The following is a 23,850-nucleotide window of genomic DNA, read 5'->3' as shown; positions in this document are numbered from 1 at the left end:
AGGGAAAAAAAATCATAATATGAGGAATGGAACTCTATGAAAAAATAAAGAAAAATGACCACATGAACTTACAAAAGGTGATTATAGAAATATCGTATTTCTTCTTTTAAAAGTTCATTTATATAAGTTGTTGATGAGATCAGAAGGCAAACCAAAGATCCTTTTAACTCCTAAGGAGATGGAAAGACTTATATTATTGTCAGTTAACCACGTTCAAATGGTAGTAATTTACACTAATTGAACTATTCATATTGCCAAATTAATATTCCAACTGCTACTTCAATCATTTCTTCTGCTATCAACTATACACATATCAGTAAAAGCAATTTGATGAACTGCCATTTTGCAAAAGCTACTGTCTCCACATTTTCTTGTGTTAAAAGAATTGGTATATGCAAAACATCCAAAGAACTACCTAGTATAAAGTGGCACAACATTCATTTTATAGCATATCACACTCATTACATCAAAATGTTCTCTGCTCAGTTCTGAACCATTTGGAGAAATGGTTAATTTGCCCATGTTGTGAGAGCATCTAGTTACACTGCTTTAACATTCGCATTTGTACTGTCAGTTCCAGGCAAAGTTTCTTCAATTGATAATTCCTCTTCATCAACATCAAGAGAAGGTTTCTCTACTTTCTCATCTAAGACTTCAGAATCAGAATCAGAATTTGTTGGCAATAAAGAGGGATCAGCTGTCACAGTTGGCTGTGCATTTGATGCAGAATTATCGTCTTTCTTCCAGAAAGCAGACAATTTTTTATCATCTTCTCTCATCCTCTCAGCATATTTATTGACATCAAAATCAGCCTTATCATCTCCGCCAAATGCAGACTCCACCAGACTCATGTCAAACAGTTCTTCCATCATTTTCTTGCTGTTGGGGTCATCTGAGTACATAAATTGGATTTTGCTCACAGTCTTTGGGTCCAAAAAAGGCTTTGCTAGCTGCACCATTTAGATAAATAAAATAATTGGTTGCCTGGTAATCAAATGGAGATGCTGCAAATAAGGGATGTGTCATCTTAATATTTGAGATAACCGAGTCCAAAGGGAATCCACTGGAATAAAGCAAATGTAACCTTAAGTAATGCAGCAACTTGAATGCTTAAAATTAAAGCAGACGCATATTTTCGCTCTAATGGTTGCTAAATAACCCAACCAAATCTTGGGGGAGGATAAGTAATTAATATATAACTCATACTTTCCTGCTTTTATTATTCATCTGTCAACAATCCTGGTTCCTCTGTTCTTTCTTTTCTTCAGAAGGCCTTTTATCTTTATCCAGTTATTTTTCTTTGATCAAGTAAAACTAGCTTTCATCAAAAGCACTGATTTAGTTCTCACGTGCCGTTCTTTCCTCACTTAACTTTTTATAGTTTCTCTGTTTCAGTGTGTTCAGATTTCGTGAAAATAGAAGTCCATGGTCATCTGATTGACAACATTGTCTTCTTTCTTCTTACTATATTCCATGCATCGCAATACATGAATTAAGTTTTCTACTGCAGACACTAGCTGTCAAAGTTTCAGCATTTCTGTCCTTAGGGAAAGCCATCGTTTGCACCAAAATCCATCAGCCATCTTACGCACAACTGAATTTCTAAAAAGTAATTACAACTATGCAAGACATGCAGACAATGTCTTGGAGTCCCAGAAAGCCAGAAGTAACTACGACTTTGGTTCAGTTTAGGCAAACAAAGCTAATCCCAGTCTGCATGATAACAAGTTACCAGCAAACTCATAGACCCAGAGTAAAGGACTAGGCCTACAGAAGACTGATAGAGGAGTATTAAAAAGTGATGCAGCTCATATACCAATTGCAAACACCAATTGACCATGTCGTCAGTTATGCAATTCTCATGACAACCCCATGCATGAACATTTTTCTTTGGCATTTACCTGACAGTGAGCCTCACTGCTGCAATCTTAAGATACCAAAAGATATCCTTTTATATGGTGTCAGGAAATCTCTTATTGTCAAGATGATCTTTGGTTTCAATATTAATATTGGAGGTCACAGTCCATGCCAATGATTATAATCAAAATTTATTCAGTACACATTATAAAGAAGTAGAATCCTGTAGTGTAACATTCACAAAATTAACAACTGCTAACTTAAACAAGTTTGAGGGCAAATTACCTTCCAAAATGGTTCAAATATTTTGGGTGCATCATATAAAATAGCTATCCCCAGTCTTTCAGGATAATAGTCTTGCAAAATATGAGCCGTTTCTTTTGTCACCTTGATTGAGAAATTTGACAGAGTGTATCCATGAAAATCAACCAACCAGATCATCTGTTCCTGGTCTTCTGGGAGATTTACAACTGCGTTTTCCATGCAATATACTAAATACTTCATCTGTCCTTCTACAGACTTAGTGTTCTGCAAGGAGAGACTCAAAATGTTATCAAGCTTGTGTTAGTTCCTTGTAGCCAAACATTAATCAGTATAACTTATTAATGCAGTTTTTGAAGTACATTTCTTAGTTGCTGACAGACAGACGAGCATAATCAATTTGAATCAAGTTCATGAAATAGAGGTAATATAAATAACACAAAAAGAATGATACAGACATTGTAGCTTTGAGGCCTATATAACTGAGTTTAAATGGTTTTAAATGTTCATTTTCCTTGCAATTATTATCTCAATTAACCAATTGGATTAGAAGATCATAAGCGATATGATTGTAACACACTATTTTACCCAAGAAAGAAAAAGCAAAACTGAAACCTACCTGGCAACGAGGTCTCATGACAAGAACTGGCCTGCCATGCTTGTCTTTATAGTTTGACCTATAAATTTTGCCTGTTTCTGCTTCACTAGCCACATCATCCTGTATCAAAGAAATGCTTTTTAAAAAGAATTAAAAAATAGCAAGAAAGAACAGATGATACTATTATCAACATGATCAGTACAAATACTACTATCACGTTTCAAGGTTACAATCCTGCAGATACAGACTGAGGTAATGCACAAAACAATTTATCGGGAAAAAAATGTCACCGATAAATAATAATTATGACACAGATCAAGCCAAAGGTCTACCGATTGAGGAGGTGTAAATCTCAAAAGAAGTTAATTTTAATTAATAAAAGCATCATTCTTTCTCCTCCACAAAACAGAAAAGGACAAGAAAAGAAAGAAAGACCCATAAATGCAGGTTCCAAAAGTTCATCAAGAAATAAGTGTCAAACGAGTATCTAGACACTTTTGAAGATGGTAAAAAAGAACATGACAGAGAGAGGGGAGGTTCTGTAACAGTACCCAGCGAATTTCTTCAGGCATGAAATCCAGTCTCCACTTCAGGGATGCTTTAAGCATGTTAGCTGCCTTCTTCACATTCCAGCTTTGAGCTGCTAAATATCTTGAAATGGATGCATCAGAACAATAAAGGGCCAACTTACCTGAAAGCGGCCCAATCAACTTTCTCATCTCATCAATCTGCTAGAAATAAAGTACTGTTTATTAGCACAATCCAGCTTAAAACCATGAACGGAACTTTAAAAATTGAGATACCTTGTTCTGTTCTTCTTCCGGTCTCAAAGAATTCTCAAAGCCATTTGGCGTGGATTTTGTTGGACCAGTACTCATAGTTTCAGGGAACTTTACTGGTGTAATCAAAACAGTTCAACCACTGCACACTGTAATGAAAATGACTACAAAGTAAAGTTTCATTGTAATAGTGCAGCCTGACAAGAACACAGCTATAACCACGGATCAGAACAAACACAACTCAAGCAAGAGCCAAGAATTGAAAGGAACCCCTCCCCTCATAAATGTAGCAGAAAATAGTTACAACTTTTTCATTGTCTGATCAAGATCTTTTTAAGATCAAAAAACAAAAATAAATAAAAGCCCATATAATTATTTATTCAGGCAGCCCTTTGTTGTCTAGGACATAAAGGAGAAGAGAACCATTTCCCCATTAGAGTGATGAACTTTTGCAAGACGTGAATATGAAGAAATACCTCCCCGAATTAGCAACTGTGTGGGATTGCAAATTCTGAACATAAACCTTGAAGTTAGGACCATCTCAGAAATGACATTAGTTGCACGAAGTTTAAATCACATTTACAAAACATTCCTCGTATCTGTTTTTCCTTTTATAATGCTAACAAGAAACTTGCTGCCTGTTGCTTGCGACTTGTGTAACCAGGATATCTATTGAGCACTATATAGTAGATGATAAAACCTAATCAGCCTTCATTCGTTCATGGGACTCATGCAGGGAAAGGCATAATCGCCTAGCAGTGACCACAATTTCTTTGTATAACCTCATTTATCATCTTTGAGTAGGTATTTCATGCATGTTTACTACTAGCCTTAACATGTTTTCATTTGTTAGCTTCCATTGAACTAACATCGGAATTTGAATATTTTGAATGTTTAGCCCTTAAACTAGTAAGCCATGTTAAAAAGCATGAAAAAACTCATTATGTATCTTCATCATAATATCTTATGATATATCACATTAAAGATTCTAGTTCCTCTACCAGTACATTAGCACCTCAACGTGGAACTCACCAGCAGTTGCAACAAATCTTCTGATATTGATATATGAAGTCCAAAGTCAAAACTGATGACATTCTAAGTTCTAACTAGAAAATGATAATAAAACATTCTCTTTACCCACACTTCCTTGATCAACCCTTTATACTAGACACCACCACCACAAGTTTAGCACTCCCCTTTCAATTGTCAAATATGTCATTAAGCCATTTAGCCATCACATGCTATGTCATACAAGATATTTGACGGATAAAAACTCTACAGAGCAATCCGTTTGGTATAAAATCTTCAAATTACCAGATTGAAAAGTCAAGATTCAAACTAAGAGAAGCTTTGAAGAGGAAAAATGTGTTAATGCCTAACATGATTTCCTGTTCGCATTCCCAGACGGCGCAACAGGTAAATGTAAACATGAAAATATTGCAATGTCCACTAAGTTGTTAAGGAACAATATAAACCTAGATTAATGGTTTAGCTGCAAGAGATCAGAAACAACATTTAGAATCTATCAAGCTCTTCTTCATTTCTACTATCACTAAGGAACTTGTTATTGATGAAATGATAGTCATCAATCATCATCCATTAAATCAGTTCTCTCAAACACGAGTAGCAACTTTAGGTGAAGCTGCCATGTCCGGAGGTAATATTTGAAGTGCACATCCTCATTTCAGTCACTCTTATTCCCAAAAAAACAGCACTTCACTTTTTCTACCAAAAAAAAAAAAAAAAAAAACACCACCACTTTGCTTTTCTTACATTCTTGACGTAGCCTGAGATTTACACAACCAAGACCAAACCTTGTAATTGAAACCTTCCAATTGCACAAACTTTCCAGTATACAGTGCAAACATCAACAAGTTACCCTCTTTATGGGGTTTTAACATAATTTAAAGTCCAATTGTCCAAATCATCACACCACATAAGCTTATTTAGCTTGCTAACGAACTAACTCATGATTTCTAAAATCCAGAAATCAAGATTCCTATAGTTGTAGTGATCACAGAATTCAATAAACAGGCATCAAAACAGAGTGGGTGCTCAAGAAAACAAAAAACCCAGAATTCATTTTCAAAAATATAAAAAACCCAGAAGAGAATTGAGTAGTTGTTACCTGGGTAACTGTAAATTTGAAGAATTGGATAAAGTTCAAGAAGATCTCCTCAATGATCAAGAACCAGAATCCACTGGAAGAAGATCAGTTTTTGGCAGAGATTAGAGAGGTCATTATACATTATACAGTTTTTGGCAGAGATAAAACAAACATATATATGATGGGAAATAATCCTCATATTATATTATAATTTAGATGTATGAATAGAACTCACCATGTGAGAAAAATCTGAAGATAGTCCCACATGGTGACGATAAAGGACAAAATGGTCAAAATCGTAAAATCCTGAATCAGCAAGCAGGTAAGGTAATTTACTTTTGGTCCCTCAAAGTCTTTTTTCAGTTCGTCAAGTTGACTACTTACTATTATTCTATTCTTTTTCAATTTATTTAGTGAATTTTATTCAATATATTTAATTGTTGTTATGTCGCATTTTAAAGTTTGTTTTTCATAAATTTCGTATAAAATATCATAATATCAAAATTAGAATATCAAAAAGCTCATATCGATATAGTACGTGGTATGTAGGGGTGTTCGTGGTTCGATTTGAATTGGCTATTGGTTAAAATCAAAACCAAACCAATCTAGTCGGCTTTTTAAATTTCTAAAATCAAACCAAATCAAATGAAAAAAAATAACCGTCGGTTTGGTTTTTAACAGTTTGGTTTAGTTTTCTAATTTGAAAGTAATAAATTTTTGAGGCATACATATCTTGATAGACACAAACACCTAGTACATAAACAATCCACTGAAAAACTATTGTTGGTTCAATTAAGCAATTAAACAATACTAAAGTTATCATTATACGAACAAAGTGATTCAATTAAGAGTAGTTGTAACTATCTTATGAAAGGTATGGTACGTAAAGACTAAAGTAATGAATTTTGATGGACTTGGACTTATGATTGTATTAGATGGACTAAAATTTACGTGTTGGGCTTGAGAAAATGGTAAAGTTAACGACTTAAGTTACTTGAAATTTAACAAAATATTTATATTTTATTTATGAATAATATATAAATAATTATAAAATTTATATATCTAATTTATCGGTTCAGTTTGGTTATTTTTGCAGTTAGTTTTTAGTAAAATCAAAACCAAACCAAATAGTATCGATTTTTCAAAATGTAAAACCAAATCNAACCAAAACCAAATCAATCTAGTCGGTTTTTTAAATTTCTAAAATCAAACCAAATCAAATGAAAAAAATAACCGTGGGTTTGGTTATTAACGGTTTGGTTTAGTTTTTCCAATTTGAAAGTAATAAATTTTTGAGGGCATACATATCTTGATAGACACAAATACCTAGTACATAAACAATCCACTGAAAATCTATTGTTGGTTCAATTAAACAATTAAACAATACTACTAAAGTTATTATTACACGAACAAAGTGATTCAATTAAGAGTAGTTGTAACTATCTTATGAAATGTATGGTAGGTAAAGACTAAAGTAATGAATTTTGATGGACTTGGACTTATGATTGTATTAGATGGACTAAAATTTACGTGTTGGGCTTGAGAAAATGGTAAAGTTAATGACTTAAGTTACTTGAAATTTAACAAAATATTTATATTTTATTTATGAATAATATATAAATAATTATAAAATTTATATATCTAATTTATCGGTTCAGTTTGGTTATTTTTCCAGTTATTTTTTAGTAAAATCAAATCAAATAGTATCGATTTTTCAAAATGTAAAATCAAACCTAACCATATCAAATCAAATATCGATTTTTTTAATCAGTTTAATATGAATTGCGATTTAATTTAGTTTTTTAACCATAACTATGAACAACTCTAGTGGTATGTATCCCACCCCCTAACTACTAGTGTGCTATTTTGGCATAGACGAGAACTCGAGAAGAAACGAAAGGGCTTTAAAAAAAAAAAAAAAAAGAGAAGAAAGAAAAATATAAAGAGAACAAAAGTGCAACTTTCAAGGAAATATGTAAAAATAAAATAAAAAATCTATAAAACTATTTTAACATAATTTCTGAAGTGCCAAGTGCAATAGTTTTTTAATGATTTTCTAGTCGTAATTTTTTTCAAAAGCTCTCATATCATTAAAAATATTTGAAATATTTAAATAAAAAATTCACTTATTAATGTAGATTTTGTTCACATACACACAATAATTTCTCTCTTTATGTTAAATTTTATATGATTCGTCACTATCCATGGGTTAATTTGAAAATTGATTATGTTTCATTATATATTCATATCAATGAGTATATATGGCAATCAAAGCTCAATAATTTCTTTTTGTGTATATGTGTCCTTGAAGCTGTGGATAAAGGTAGCAAAGCGACAAGTAGACGAACAAAGACATTAAGTTGACCCTATGTGATTACTTTGTCATTTTTATATTCATCTCGTTGAATCATAATATCAATTTCAGTTATTGGATTAAAACAGTCTAAAAATATTTTTATTATAGTGTGATATTATCACGCAAGTTTTTTTTTTTCTAAAAGCATCACATCATTAATTAAGAATACCCAACACCAATATGGGAGTTTGTTCACGTCTAACCAAAGACGATTCTAAAGAGTCTTATAATAAACATGCACCTTAAGCCTCCAAATTAAAGGAACCCTATTTTTTTTAAACATAGTAATAGGAGTAATAGGTTTTTAAAAAAATAATTGAGGACTTTTTTGTTTTGTTTATTGAGTATTGTATGTAGAAAAAATAAACTTTTCATGTAAACAAATTATTACGAGTTTGGCATATCTATAGTACTATGTCTCATGAAAGATTAATTGAATTAACTAGATTATCAATTGAAAAAAAAATATTAAAAGAGAGATTATAATTTTTTTTTATTAATTTTGCATTCCAAAAAGCTAGAAGAATAGACTTCATAAAAAAAATATTTAAGGTCTCCATTTGATTTTAGTTTTAGGTCATTAATGTTCTTGAACGGTCCTCCACACAACCAACAAATACGTGTAATTGTCTTGTCATTCATCTACTCTTATTTCTCAATGAGAGATCTTATGTTCACACTCTCTGAATAAAAAATCTTCAGAAGGGAACATTTCCTCTTTCGTGGACTTTATGTTGCGAAAAAAATAGAACAATTCGTTCAATGAGTTTTGAATACCGAATGAATATATGTAAAAAAAAAAAAAAAAAGTAATTTCTCAATATTAATTTTCGTTTTGTTTTTTATTATGTGTTTGATACCAATTTTAATTCCCCGATCAATTTGAATTCATGCAATATAAGGCTTATTAAAGAAAAAAACATTTTGTACCAAGATTTTTTTTATTCCTATGCTCGAACTCGAATCCTCATATTTATCCATCTCTAACATAACTTTTAACAATACGATAGAGTTCGATATTAATATTCACACATGTGATCGTCCAACTCAAAATATATTTATAAATTGTAGAATTAAGTAGTATTTATTGTGAAATCTTCTTGCCGACATATATATTACATATAAATAAATTAGTTTACTCATTGCGTTTGTGATTTAATTTGAGTTTATTGGGAAAAAACTTAGAAGCTCTTTTTATCAATGTTACTAAAATAATTATGCAATGACAGAAGCCAATTAGGTCCTAACACTCTGTTTGGATCATTGTTATTCATCGTTTCATAATGTATTATGCTCTATTATACTGTACTGTATGGTAGATACAATGTTTGGCTAGACTGTATTGTTTATTGTTGTTTAATAACATTTTAATTGTTTGGTTTGATTGTATCATACTGTATTGTAATTTATAAATTTACTAAAATATCCTTAATTATTCTAGGGTAGGAGGTTTGACTAGAATTAAATAGGCATAATACATATATTGACCCCTAAACTTGACTTCAAATTTTAACTTTGACCTTTAACTTTGTAAGTGCACAAATAGGCACTTTAACTATCCAAAACTTAAACAAAAAAACAGTCGGATCCTACCTGGCAAAATGCGTGAAATACACTCAAATTAGGCGCGTCAGATGTAAAAATTCTGGGGGTCAACAGTAAAAAAAGCATTGAAAGGACAATTAAACCCTTTTTATATTTTTTTCAACAATTTTCCCCTCTTTTTTGCATTATTTGTTGTTTACTGCAAAATGCAAGTGACATTTAATAAAANAAAAAGAAATAAGACAAATAAATTATAAATTGAATAATTGACATTTTCAAATATTAATTTACCACAAAATGAAAGTGAAGGAAGAAGTTGTGAGGCAAAAATAAAGAGAAATTATTTGAAAAGGTGTCAAATAGACAGGAAAACGGGCCCATATGCATTGAATAGTTGGCAGCCATTGAATGGGTCACTAATACACGTGGCAGCGTGTGCATTTCACGCTTTTGGTTCCAAAAATCGCGTGTTTATTTATTTAAAGGTAGGATAGTTAAAGTGCCTATTTGTGCATTATGAAAGTTGGAGGTCAAAGTTAAAACTTGAAGCCAAGTTTAGGGGTCAATATATGTATTATGTCAATTAAATAATATAAGATAAAGGATAAAATAGTATTTTGAAATATTATGTAAAGATATAATTGGAAAAAGAAATTAAGTAACAATGGGAACACATCAAATCGGTTGTTCCATAAAATAGGAATTTTCATTGTTACGTAACAACGAAATTTAACAATACAATACATTTTAAGTAACAATCAAAACAAACATTGTAGGTATACTAACGATATAATACAATACAATGGGTAACAATGATCCAAATATTGTGTAAAAGCACAGAGACAAACAAAGTTGTTCTAATGAATAATAGAAACAAAAGAAAGTTTCCAACTTGTTAAAATAATAATGTCACCAAGACCTTACAGCATGCAGACCCATATTGACATGCTAACTCTCACAAGGGCCTAGCTAGCCCCCCACTCCCTTTCACCCACTCTGCAATAAATGCACGTATAGATAAATTCAAAATTTAAACTTTGAAAACATTTTAGATAACCTTAACAAAATTAGTTATAGAATGATAGTATGAATCAATGATAATGGAATCGATTGGATTCACTCCACTACCAAGGGTTACATGATAGTTGTATAAGTATTTTTTTCCATTCCTTATTAGACGTATTTAAACTTTAGTACTGGTATAAAATCATCTTTGATAAAAAACATTTTACTTATTAAAAGTGAAATTTCTCGATATAAAATTGAATTTAATCAAACATCAGAACCATACTAAACACCTAATAATAAAAATGAGGGGCCAATCTCATATAAATTTGCCATACCCACCAATCTCATCTCTCTTTATCTTGTTCCACGTTTTTCTTTTTAAAATTATAAAAATTGGAAGAGTATGGGACTCCCACCTAGATCCTTAATTATTATGCAAATTCGGATATTCTTTTCTTTATATATATAAGAAAAAGACTGATCTATCCTTGAATTTCGTAACCATTGCTGTTAATTTTAAATATTTTAAATGGGGGATATAGTACTTTATGTTGTGCACAACTACTAGCAATTTTTATTTCTAAGTGATTCTTAGGTTTGACATTTTTTTTAATTCTGTGAACTAAAAAATTCAGTGGATAATTAATGAATGACAACTCTTTTATAGCTTTTTTTTTTTTTGCCTAATTCTTATAAATAGGAGTGATATTTACAATAATATAGAGCTTATCTTTGAAACTTAGACACCAAATTCATGTGGTATATGGTTGAACACGATAATATTTTAAGTTACTTAAATTTTTCAGAGTACTTAAAATACGTCACTTTTAATGAATCAAATAAAAAAATTGTGATATAATACACGTCTGATTTAAACACTTTAACAATTAGCTAACCTGGTCCACTCTTGAACAAAAAATGAGGTCAGTGTAACTGTGTAATTGAACCAAAATTGCACCTAAGGAGTAAGGACATGGCTTATAGTTTATATATTGGTCAATGCAATTGATATGGACCACTATAACAAAAACAACTTTTAACGCCAATAAATAGATACATTAATAAAGAGTGTTAAAGTCTTTATCGGCATTTGTTAAGTGTCATTAGATTCAATATCGCTAAAGATTTTAGGGACATATATAAAGAGTACTAATTGCTGCTAAAAATATAGATTTAGCAGCAATTAAACTATTACCGTTAATTAATTGCTGTTAAAAACCATTTTTTATGTAGTGACCATGTGAACTAAAGTTAGGAATATTTCTTTTTCAAAAATGAATTGAATTACTCTATATTTATTCGAATGAAAAGTGATACTATATAGATACAAAATTAGTAAAGTGTGACACTGCCATAACCTAAGAACGCTTTTGAAGTAATTACTATAAGAGATTAACATTTAATCACTCCGCCATGTGTATTATATTATTTTTTATTGGCATAATACATATATTGGACCTTATACTTGGCTTCAAATTTTAACTTTGACCTTCAACTTTCAAAGTGCACAAATAGACACTTTAACTATCCAACCTTTTAATAAATAAACACGCGTGTCTTACCTGGCAAAACGCGTGATGTGCACGCATTTTGCGCGAGTTAGAAGTAATTTTTGAGGCACACAACAGTAAAAAAATTGCTGAAATGACAACTCTATCCTTAATTAATTTTTATTTTTTTTAAGTTCTAAAATGGACGTGTAAAGTGTTTAATTAGTTGGCAGCCATTGAGTGGCTCACTAATACACGTGGAAGCGTTTGCATTTCACGCTCTTTGCTCCAAAAATCGCGTGTTTATTTATTAAAAGGTTGGATAGTTAAAGTGCTTGTTTGTGCACTATGAAAGTTGGAGGTCAAAGTTGAAATTTGAAGCCAAGTTTAGGGTCCAATATATGTATTATGCCTTTTTTATTTAAGGGTCGTTTGATTATGTGAAATGAAATCGTGATTTGAAATTATGACATGAAATCATATGAGATAAAGTTGAAGTTTTGTTAGGACATACCGTTGTGTTTTTTAGTTGTATTGTTTGTTCATTGATATAAAAACCTAGCTAATAGGTGAAAACTATTAAAATTGCTCCAATTTTCTTTTACAATCTTACAAAATAAGCAAAAGTTCATAATAAAAATATAATACATTATCACAAAACTATTCTAAAGAAATATAACATTTATTGATCGAACTTAAGTTCAATAAATTGAACATGAGTTGTTTGTTTACCACATTGTTCTAGAATATTCCTCTAGAAAGTAGAAACTCTTTATGGTTTGAAAATAAGACACAAGACAGCTACTAACATAACGATTTGTCAACTAATTTGTTCAATTTCAACATTCACAATCTTTTGCCGTAAAATAAATTCCTTTAAAAAAAACGTTTGTTAAAGCCAAATCCAAATGGGACCTAAGAGACTTGTATTTTATTTAGAAAAATTGACATAATTTATCATTCACTAAAATAATAGTTTGGAAATATATATTTTTTGGTATATTATTAATATATGATATACATATAATATATTTGAATATTAAATAATAGATAATATTTTTTATATTTAACTATTGAATATAGTTATTTTTAGTTGATCGACTTAATGTGTGTCCTCGATTAAATGGCATTCTTATATTTTTAGTTGATCGATTTAATGTGTGTCCTTGATTAAACGACATTCAAATATAGAGCGTTAATTATTCAAAGCTACCACTTAGACACAAACCCCTAAATTTTTAGCGTATTGTCTCTTAAATGTTAAGAGTAGGGGTGGGGCGGTGGGATTGGCAAATCCCAAAATCCAATTAAAATCGAATATTTTAGATATTTGATATGAATTTTAGGATTATGGATACTGGATTTCGAATCTTATTTTTAAAATTTATGAATTTTAGATTGGATATTTGTTTTACTACAAATATTTGGATCTTTGAAAATTCCAATTTTTATGTCTTATATTTAGTTTTATCAGATCATGTGTGCAATGTTATTAAGTTCAGTTTTCAAAGGTTCTATATATTAGTACCCTACGTCCCTATCTATTACAGTATCAAGTCCAATATGAAACTAACAACATGAGTGGCAGAGTGGTCTCAATCATGTTAACCACAGAAAATTTTACACTCTAACTCTCTAAGGAGTGAACTATTAGGTAAATTGAAGAAGGTTTACACTAATTAATCTTTATAGTCGTAATTTATAGTACATAATATAACGTTAGGTTGGAGTTTATAGCACATATTTGTAGAGTAGAGATATTGTATACTACGCGTGGAATGTGGATACAAGTGAACGCATAAGAGTAAATTTAATGTATTTCAATATTATTACACTTCGCTTCTGAAACCAAAATGCTGCTTCATTTCATTTCATTACATAATTAAGCTATATCTCGCTATACACAGCCTTCAAATTAAAGGAAAGAGAATTTGTTATTATATACGTTCAAATATGTTATTATAATACATATGTCAGTATTTGTTTTGTAAGCTATTTTTTTTTATCTTTAAACCACACTAGGAATAGTTTTAGCAACATTAAGCATTCCTACAGTTGTGTATTAAATCATTAACAATGTCAGTTTAGAAGTGTTATATGAACACAGGAGTAATTTGTTAATGAAAATGCTACACGTAGTTGAGAGAATTTTGAACTAAAACGCACCATCCTTGTTGAAATTTTCATTGATGAATGTGCTCGAACATACAATAAATGAATTGAACATGGAAAAGGGACACGGTTAATAAAAGACAAGATATGAACTTCAAGATTTCATTTGAGAAGGATAACAAAAAGTACTGCAACATTCCTAAGTATGAGACTACCACCTAATGAAAAGAATTATGCTCTCCACACGAATATGTACAGAACTAGTTGCTATCTTCCAGGTCCCTCCATATCAACATTTGGGACTCTACTCAGTCAGTTTATATGTGTTCCTGTGACTTGTTCATCAGCTGCTCGTAATGGTTCTGCAAATCACAGACTTGCCATCTGACCAGAGTTCCATGTTCAGAGCCTTCAATGAGTTTGGTAACTTTCTGAAACAATATCCCCACATGGCCAAGTTCAGTTCCCTCTCTGTCCTGGGCTTCTTTCATGGACTAGTTGTCTTGTCAAGGCCAGACATACTACTTACACCATGCTGCAAAGTCTCTAGGGTCAGTCTCGATGGTGTATATCATCAACAGAGAAGCAATCATAGAGGGTTGCCATTTTCCAGCCGAATGGCTGTATATTCAAGATCATTTGCTGAGATAAGCTTTTTTCCTTCTCATCCCAACCGAAGCAAGCATATACTAACAATCATTTATTTCAAACATTTACCATTATAATCTGTCAGCAAAAGAACTTCAGACACGACTGAGCTCCCATGCTCAAAGTCCCATTAACTGGTTAAAGCTTCCAACAGTACCACCATAATCAACCAGGATCTCTTCCTTTCTGACATACCCACCCATTCTCTTCATTGACAAGAATTCTTTTGTCAAACTATATTCTGAACACGAAATCAGCTGCTTGACCAGCTGTGTTATCACAACCTCTGTCCAAGCCAGGAGCAAAGTCTTCCAGAAAAAAAAACAGCTTCCTTACTTCCATATAGCCTTCCATTCTTGCATCACCAAGGAGTACTTTATACCAAACCATGTTGCACATAAGATCAGCATGTGTAGCTGTGCCATCAACCAATCTCCTAGCCAGGAGCAAAGACACCATCAGGAACAAAAATGATTGGTCCCTGTGATATGTGGCACATATTCATGGACACCAACTACAGGTCTCTTCTCCCAATTCCAGCTGTATTTTGTCTCCTCTGTATACCATTTTGCCAGGCATCTCTAGATTTATCAGCAGGTTGACCAAAATCATTCAACGAATTGTCCAGTGATGGCTTAGGAGGCCTATAACTTCCATTCCTTACATGTAATGCATTTGGCTTTTCATCATCTTCTGAAGGTGTTCCAGACCTGGGCTCCATGTGTGGATCATATATTCTATGTCGTAACCCAGATCTTAAACCTCGATTATTAGACATATTGGTCGGTGGAGGAGCATGAGAAGCTGCCTTGGGTAGCAAGAAGTCCTTAGGCAAAGTATCCATGTCCATGTAACATTTTCTGGTTTTGGCATCAGCAATCAATGCAGCCCAATCTTCTGATTGAACCAGAGCATTGGCATTACCCATTACCTGTTAAGAGAACAATAAAGATTAAAGTTAATATTGACTCATGTTGCCGTTTGCACATATATTATGCTATATAGCATTATGCACATAAACAGAGACCCAAGTAACATACCCAAAGAGCTCGTCTTGCACGAGTAAGAGCAACGTTCATTCGCCGTATATCTGCAACAAACCCAACCCCATGACCTGAGGCACGCACACATGACATTATAATAACATCACGCTCTTGACCCTGGAAAGCATCCACAGTATTTATGTAAATGTCCTTTCCTTCTTCAGAGTTTAAAACATCCCCGAACTCCCTTTGGAGGCATTTAAGTTGCAGCTTGTATGGAGTGATTATACCTACAGTAACCTTCCCAACACCAAGAGATTTACAAGTTTTTTGAAGATGCTCATACAAACGAAGACAGAACTGTGCTTCATGTGTATTCTGATATGAAACAGATCCACCTCTATGTGATTCCCGACCATGTGTAATGTCATAAAAGATATAAGGCTTCAGTAAAGGCTCCTTGTAGTAAACTTCGTCAGGCAGATTCACAACACTTTCACTATCACTAAGGCGGCCTTGATAAAAGTACCTAGAAGGAAAATCCCTAATTTGTGGGTGCATCCTGTACTGCACTGATAACAACATAGTTGGGCAGCCTGCTTGCTGAAACCTCTCAAAGAGGCTTCTACTGTACATCAAAGTTCCAGCTGCTTTGCTGATAACCGTAGCAGGAAGCTGCTGCGGATCCCCAACAAGAACACATCGTGCTGCACCAAGAGAAAGAGGAGGAAGGACTCCTACTTCACTGGCCTGGGCTGCTTCATCAATGACTACCATGTCAAAACCATGGGTAAGACGAGAGAATAATTTTCTCCCACTACTTGAGACAGTAGTGAAAACAATTTCAGCTTCATTGGCAAAACTAGCCTCCAGACTAGCACGAGCTTCCTCCATGTTGAAATTGTTACCACCACGGAACCTACTCTCTAAAATCAGAAGGCGGGACATCTCCACCAGTATTTTATCTCTATTCTCAACCACTGCCGCAAGGTTCTGCAATAGAGTATCTCGATTTTGGTCCCTAGCCATAAGAACATCAGGGTCAACTCCAACAGATCCCTGTGCACGACCAGCAGCTGCAGTAACTGTTAGTTCTCTTTGAAGGCCAGCTATCTGCTGCGACAACTGAGCTTCACGAGCTCTCAACTGGTGCATCCAGCCATAAACTTCATCACGACTCTTCATCAAAAGCTGTTCAGTTCTCCGCTCCACAGAAACTGCTTGGGCGGCACGCGTTTGGGAATCCACCCCAACTCGTGCAACATCAGGTCGATAAACTTTCATCTCACCGTCAATGAATCCACGATCAAGAACACGTGCAAGAAGCTCGTCAGTTGCAGCATTTGAAGGAGCACAGACAAGCATTCTAGGTTTTGGACATAGCTTTGGGAGGGTTCTGAAGAGATTCTGATCCATGCTTAGCAGGACTTCATCAATGGATCCAGTAACAACATTATCGGAGTTATTCTCGTTATTCTGCTTATAGCTTTCAGGAGCTAGTTTCTTGAGCAATGCTGTGTAATAGTGCTGATACTGAACAAGATGGATGACATTCAGCATTCCCCACACTGTGTGTGTTTTACCTGTACCAGGTGGCCCTTGAACTAGAGTAAAAGGCCATGGATCTTGCCTCTTTGTCATACCATTAGTTCCAGCAGCTGTATGCGTTGCAGCCCACTGGATTGCTGCTAACTGTGGTTCATTAAAGGTCCTGTGCAAATGGTCAGTAAAGTTTGGTGTAAAGCAGTCAGGCATTGAAGGTGTCTGCTCTTCATACTTAGGGAAGTGCTCCGGACTTGGCTGAAGAATTGCATTTTGCATCTACACATAAGACCATAATTCTTTGTTCAAACTGGTAAACAGGCAGAAAAGTAACTTCCAGGAAAGAGCTGGCTTTAAGATATAACCTGTAGATTAAGACGCCGAAATGCATGTAAAGCTACATATTCTCGTTGGGTGGTAGCTAGAGAACCCAGAACAGTCAGAAACCAGATGCCTCTTGGTTGCAGTTTCCGCAGTATGTGATCACTACCAATATTGCTGAAAGAACAAAATACAAAGACGTTTAGCTCACTAGTAACGGAAGGCGGAAGGAATTAAAAAGCCTAATCACTGACCTGTTGGTGTCATACGGATCTCCAACATAGAAGTGCAGGATGGCTCCGGCAGGGTCTCGAGTATCAATAGGTATGTGTCGCCTCACAGTACCAGCCACACGACCACTAATTTCAGGCTCATCACCATCCCCGAATGTTGAGGTGCCACTTCTCCGTGATCGGACTGCTTAATTGGTACGAAAATATTAAGAAGAAACATAGGGAATTTGAAATACACACCAGCAGAATGTTATATAGAACCAACCTGATCCAGGACGTGGAGTGGAGAGAACTGCTACATCTCCCTCTTTGAATAACCACTTCCACTCACAATCTGGAAAAAGGATTACATCATACCATCCTGTGCAGAAGGAACACAGTGCTGATTAGAAAGGGAGGAAAAGAAATTCAGCCAGGCCGACCAAAACTTCCCGGCTCTTAAACTTTCTCTTTAATGTGTGTGTGTGTGTGTTTACTCTCTCAGAGTGAAGCCATTCTAAGAGTAAGCTATATTACGTGGACCTCCCAAACACTTCTGTTATCCTCAATACAGTAAAATTTGTCATGCTTGATACTCGAAAACCTAGAGATAAAATGAAAAAATGAATCCCTCAAGAGCAGCTCAAAGTCACAACATTATGTTCGACCTCCTTCGTCCCCACTGAATGATGAGGGAATTGAATAGCTTCCCAAATATGTATTTGGTATAAACAAAGTTGTTCTTCATATCCAAGTCAAAGGATAAAATAAATATATAAATAAAGTTGCCACATTATACCTCTTTCTCGCCGTTCAATATTTTTAATATGGACCCTCACATGGGTTCCTGTATCAGCCATCTCCTCCCAAGTACTGTACAGCTGTGCCCGGCATTCCTCAAAGAGCAAGGGTTCAAACACCTTAACATACTCTTCCACAGATTCAAACTGACCAGGTACACACTGAAGCTCCGCTTCATCTGACATGAAGAGAGAAGTTCACCCCTTAATAATACACCATATGATGGAACTTCATGCACCACACCACGTTTTGACATAACAAAGGCAAATAAGAAATTGAAAAAAAAAAAATCCTTATGAGGCTCAAGGAGCAGTACAATGCGACTCGCTACTCAACATGCCTAAACAGGCACTTCAGAGGAGCAAACCGAAGAATCATTAAACAATAAAGTTAGCTAACACATAGATGTACTCAGAACTTTATCCTGATACATATGAACAGGTTAGTCATGGAATCATGAAAAATACACTAATAATCATATAGCCAACTTTGAGATGACACAAAAAATTCTTCCATCCCACAAGCTATCCTGATGATTGAGATGCCCACCAGATGAAGCTGGAGGATCCCCTTTGCTATGCATGGGCCTGAGTAATATAAACACCACCACTTAATAAACTAAAACAGTAAATCCTGTCTCACCAAGCATCCCATAGGACAGGAAGCTAAATATGGCCAGTAAAATAACCTAGAAGAAAGTGGTAGTATAAAACACATGTTATTGAATACACTTGAACCATCATAAGGAAACTGACTGATCATACAAGAAAGAGAGATGCAACAATGTTCAGCTGGTAAAATGGTACCAGTTTATAGCTTTCCAATGAAAACAAAAAGAGAGTTTTATGATCCAGAACACTTGAAAAATGAAAAATACAACATAAAAGAAGTTTAAAGGGTTAGTAGATCTTGAATGACCACTTCGGTCCAGTGCCCAGTGGGAAAAAACACATACTTGCTTCTTCGAATAAAACCTAGAGCAAAGATGAATTCCGTACTATCTCATGACACAATCATTATTATAGTGCACAAGAAAAAGTGAAGGGATTTGCTAGTGCACCACTCATTCTAACAATTTTCTAGGGAAATGCAAAATTTTGATAAAATAAATGCTTATCTCCCATCACTTACCTTACTAGGCACAGTAAGAGCAATGCTCTATTGAAACCTAAGTTGGAACATCAGAAAGCTGGACATACCCCAAACAAGAATCAACAAGAAAAAGTTTATATGCTAAGATAGCTTAAAAAGCACAGAGAAGAAAAAAAAATTCAAGACAGAAAACTAATGAAGCAAATTTTGATTCAACAAAAAGTAATGGTAATAATCACAATGATAAAAGATGAGAATAATAATCAAGTGGAACTCAAAAGTACCTGGATGTTGCCAAAACTTCTCGTTTGTCACCTCACGAATAAGGCGTTCTACAGATGTATCTTGGCACGGGCTACTTACTATAGGTTGCTTCTTGGATGGAGGTTTTTTGGCTCCCAATTTTGGATCAATGGAATTTTGACTGGTCAGAGCAGGCTTCCTACCAGGAAACTGTGAATTTCTATTTTGCCTCTGATCTGTGGGATGTTTCCAAGAACTCTGTCTAGGTATAGGTGGTGTTTGAGCCTCAGACGTGAGGTCAGTAGCACTATTCAACCGTCTTGGCCGACCTAGAGGTGCTAGGTTCACATCAGCACTGGATTCAGATCTAGAATCATTAGATTCCATAGGCAAGTTTCCTTCATTAGTTGAATCAATTTGTTTCATATCTTTGACAAGTACCTGACTCTGCTTTTCCCCATTCTTTTCAGAAGGCGAAGGAACATTACGAGACTCTTTCACAATGCGAGTTGTAACAGGTGCTGGGAAATTTTGGCGCCTAGCAATACTTTTTTGAGAACCTGCCTGTTTAACATCTTCCAAATCAAGAAACATGGTCTTCCTACTGCGCTTCTTTCCCAGCATCGCTTCCTTCTGTTGGTCAACCTTAGGACGCTTACCAAAATTATTAGCACACTTCAATGCATGACTTGCCTCAACACCTCGAATCTCTCTATGCTTTGGCACCTGCCCAGAATCCTCCTGACCATCCATGGTGATATCAGCTTTACTACTGGTTTCAGAATTTCTGCTACTATTGCTTTTCCTGTCACTTGTATCACGATCTAATTCTAAAGAAGAAATATTGTAATTTTCACCATTCCCTTTCTCGTTATCCTGAGAAGCATTATCAACAGAGCCAACTTTATCACTATTGCTCACCGGCTCAACTGCTGATTTCTCCTGCGAAGCTTTATCAACATCAGTATTCGACTTATCATTCAAGCCACAATTTTTATCTGCATATGTTGAACCCTCTGCATCAGACCATTCACCTTCTTCCTTTTCAGTCACTTGCATATCAAGAGAGTTAAGATCTGGCTGGATCAAAGACTTCATTGTATGTTCCTGACTTGATTTAGATAATGAAGCACCACCCGAAGTTGAGGGCCCAGCACTCCCATGTTCCTCGGGAGCTCTAGATGCCTCTGCACCTTTTGACCGAACAAAGGGCTGAAAACCTGAAACGGAAGAGGCATGGGAAAATGCATGATTGTTTACTATCCCCGGAGGATCAACAGACGATGCCAAAAACTCAGAAGTGTTGGTACTAGAAGAGGGAACTGCTCTCTGAGGCTGTAAACAGAGGACACCATCATTAACCTGCTCATCCTCAGCAGGGGGTTCATTAAGATCAAACAATGCCCTTCCTTTAGAACCCATCTCAAATATAATTGCATATACACTGAACAAAAAGAGCTTATACCACCACCTCTTGCAAATATTTAATTCTCGCAGAGCTATTGACAACTATTCTAACCTCTTTATTGCTCAAAGATCATTAAAAGCAAGAAAGACTGCAATTTGGGGAATGCAACAAACTTGATTAAAGGACAAAAGTCACATCCATCAAACACATAGGTTTGCAATTCACTCTACAACATAAGGCTTACATCATCGTCATCTACTTGGAATACTAAAATCATGAAGCAAGTGAATTTCTTTAGTAGCAGTCAGCACTCACAAGTCACAGCTACAGTTGCAAAATCTTAAAAACAGGAACGTATAGTTATAGCCTGCATGATCAAATTAATATTTCAATCAGCAATTCATCTTTCAGCAGAAAAAAAAAGGAACACCAAAAAAAAACTCAGGCATGCTATGATCGGGGAGTTAAACTCTTGAATCTTGATTGTTACAGTAGCACAAAGATTAACTGTGTCATAATCAATGAAACAATAAAGAGAAGGCAAAAAGACACTGAAAAATCATCACCAAGCTCAAGCCCTAAAAATATCTGCAATTTCAAATCCTATGCAACACCATGCAATTACGAATGAGCCTCAACAACCAAATACAAGGAAAAACAACTACAGAACTAAGAGGAAGGAAAATGGGCTACAGAGATTGCACAAATTCCAAAGAAAGTTATCAGTTCTTTTCAAAATTGGTGCCTATATTTCTCCTTTTTTTTTACACCTCGACTAATTCCAAGAGTAACCACCTCCCACAAGCAACAGGTATCAGACAAATGGGACACCTCACAATTGGGATTCGAACCTGAGACCTCAATGTTCTCAAACCCACTTCACTAACCACTAGGCCACACCCATTCCCCTTGGGTGCAATTCGTTCCTATATTACACATATGATTTTTCCAATCTGTATATGAACTATATCCAAATGCCTAAAAATTCTGTATGTCAATATTCTCTCATAGCCCTCCAAAAGATCTACCCATACTCCCCTAACAAACCTAGCCTCAATCATTCACATCTATTAATCCACCATTACAAACTCATCAAAACAACACATAAACAGTCCTATCTTTTCATTTCCCCACAATAAAATATACAGTAAGTAATGCAACAAACAGTACCCAACTCCACAAAATGAATGATGCATCAAAAACAAATCCAACCAATGTGACAAAAATACACTCAGTACATAAATAATACAGCTAACAACAACTATCACCCAACTAAATCACCCCTAACACCTTTCAAGGTTAAATACCAGATTGAACCCTACCAATCAAAAAAAATCATCAAACAGATTCAATCTTTACCAATTCCAATTAGGGTTTCCAATAATCTAACAACCAATCAAAAAAAAATTAAAAATTTACACAAACCATTAGTCAATTTACCAAAGAAATTCTCAATTCCACGCACACTATTCACTTCAGATCAAACCCAATTTAATCCACTAAATAGTCACTTTTTCGATCTATTTTTCAACAAAATTTATTCGATCTATTTTTTATTTACTCTTTTACTATTAATTATATATTATTATTATTTACTAATCAAATTGTGTGGAGAGAGAGAGAGAGAGAAGGGAAAAGTACCTCCAAACAGCACCACGAAATCTAGAAAGGGTCAAAGAGAAAAAAAAAATTATTAATATAAATAAAATTTTGATTTTATTTATATTAAAATAATAAATTTCTCTTATTTTTACTATATAGTTTTTGTGCTTTGTATATCTGTAGAGAAAAAAGCAGAGTTTTTTCTAGAGAGAGAAAGAAGAGAACACAAATGAAAGTGAAAAGAATAGAGTGGGGAGAGCCCTATTTATAGGAAAAATACAAAGGCCCATGTGGCCCGCCGGAGAAAACGCCGATCACCGTTAATTTAATTTTTCCGGCATACTTAATCTGACGGCGTTCACTTTATCTTTTTAATTTGATTAAATTAAACCTACTTTGTCTTTTTCATAAGAAGTATAATAATGATTTGGTGTACGTAAATACCCTTTGGTTTTTCTTTATTTACATAGTGTAAATAATCAATATTGGAGAGTAAATTTGTTATTTCTTTTAGTGTTTTGCGTGATTTTCTGTCTAGATACATTTAACAATCGTATATGTAAAAGAGAATCGTGTTTAAATTTTTATTTTTTTTGGACTTTTAAGGAAAAAAAGGAAAATGAAGAGAGATTTAATTTTTCATTTTATAGTATGTTATTAATTAGATTAATTAAAGAAAGTTTCCAAGAGAGAAAATAGGTAAGGTGTGAATAGGTTCATATGTGGTTATCATATTTGTCACTTATCAAAATATTAATGTCATGTTGATAGAGTTTTTATAATATTAGTTTATTTTAATTTTATACATTAATGATATTAGAAAAGACTACATTTTATTTTATTTTTGTAATTTGATTTGCTCTATAGCAAAATAAATTGTCTCTT

At 34.1% G+C, this 23,850-nt stretch overlaps 2 protein-coding genes across 5 annotated transcripts; both read right to left on the bottom strand.

The window, feature by feature from the left end:
- Window positions 1–369: 369 nt before the first annotated feature.
- LOC125855354 (uncharacterized) lies at window positions 370–5,855 on the bottom strand. 2 transcript variants are annotated; one of them, XM_049535074.1, is made up of 7 exons: window positions 5,838–5,855; window positions 5,624–5,696; window positions 3,520–3,644; window positions 3,268–3,444; window positions 2,738–2,836; window positions 2,143–2,385; window positions 371–950 (listed from the first exon to the last, which is right to left on the bottom strand). In XM_049535074.1, exons 3-7 carry the CDS (start codon window positions 3,592–3,594, stop codon window positions 540–542), a joined length of 1,005 nt encoding a protein of 334 aa, XP_049391031.1. In that variant the 5' UTR covers window positions 3,595–3,644; window positions 5,624–5,696; window positions 5,838–5,855; the 3' UTR covers window positions 371–539. The 2 variants fall into 2 exon arrangements, with proteins under 2 accessions (XP_049391030.1, XP_049391031.1); XM_049535073.1 differs by lacking the exon at window positions 5,838–5,855 and having other exon boundaries at window positions 370–950; window positions 3,520–3,637; window positions 5,624–5,754.
- Window positions 5,856–14,149: 8,294 nt separating this feature from the next.
- On the bottom strand, window positions 14,150–23,172 carry LOC125854219 (uncharacterized). 3 transcript variants are annotated; one of them, XM_049533700.1, is made up of 8 exons: window positions 23,005–23,172; window positions 19,997–21,730; window positions 18,619–18,798; window positions 18,106–18,201; window positions 17,862–18,027; window positions 17,652–17,784; window positions 15,802–17,565; window positions 14,150–15,692 (listed from the first exon to the last, which is right to left on the bottom strand). In XM_049533700.1, the coding sequence occupies exons 2-8, from the start codon at window positions 21,375–21,377 to the stop codon at window positions 15,276–15,278; spliced, it is 4,137 nt and encodes a 1,378-aa protein (XP_049389657.1). In that variant the 5' UTR covers window positions 21,378–21,730; window positions 23,005–23,172; the 3' UTR covers window positions 14,150–15,275. The 3 variants fall into 3 exon arrangements, with proteins under 3 accessions (XP_049389657.1, XP_049389659.1, XP_049389658.1); XM_049533702.1 differs by having other exon boundaries at window positions 17,862–18,024; window positions 23,005–23,170; XM_049533701.1 differs by lacking the exon at window positions 23,005–23,172 and adding an exon at window positions 22,804–22,917.
- Between the last annotated feature and the right edge of the window lie 678 nt (window positions 23,173–23,850).

This window comes from Solanum stenotomum, chromosome 2 (assembly GCF_019186545.1).
Source record: "Solanum stenotomum isolate F172 chromosome 2, ASM1918654v1, whole genome shotgun sequence".
Lineage (NCBI taxonomy): Eukaryota > Viridiplantae > Streptophyta > Magnoliopsida > Solanales > Solanaceae > Solanum > Solanum stenotomum.
Note: the sequence above shows the minus strand (reverse complement) of the source record. Positions and strands in the feature narration are given on the sequence as shown.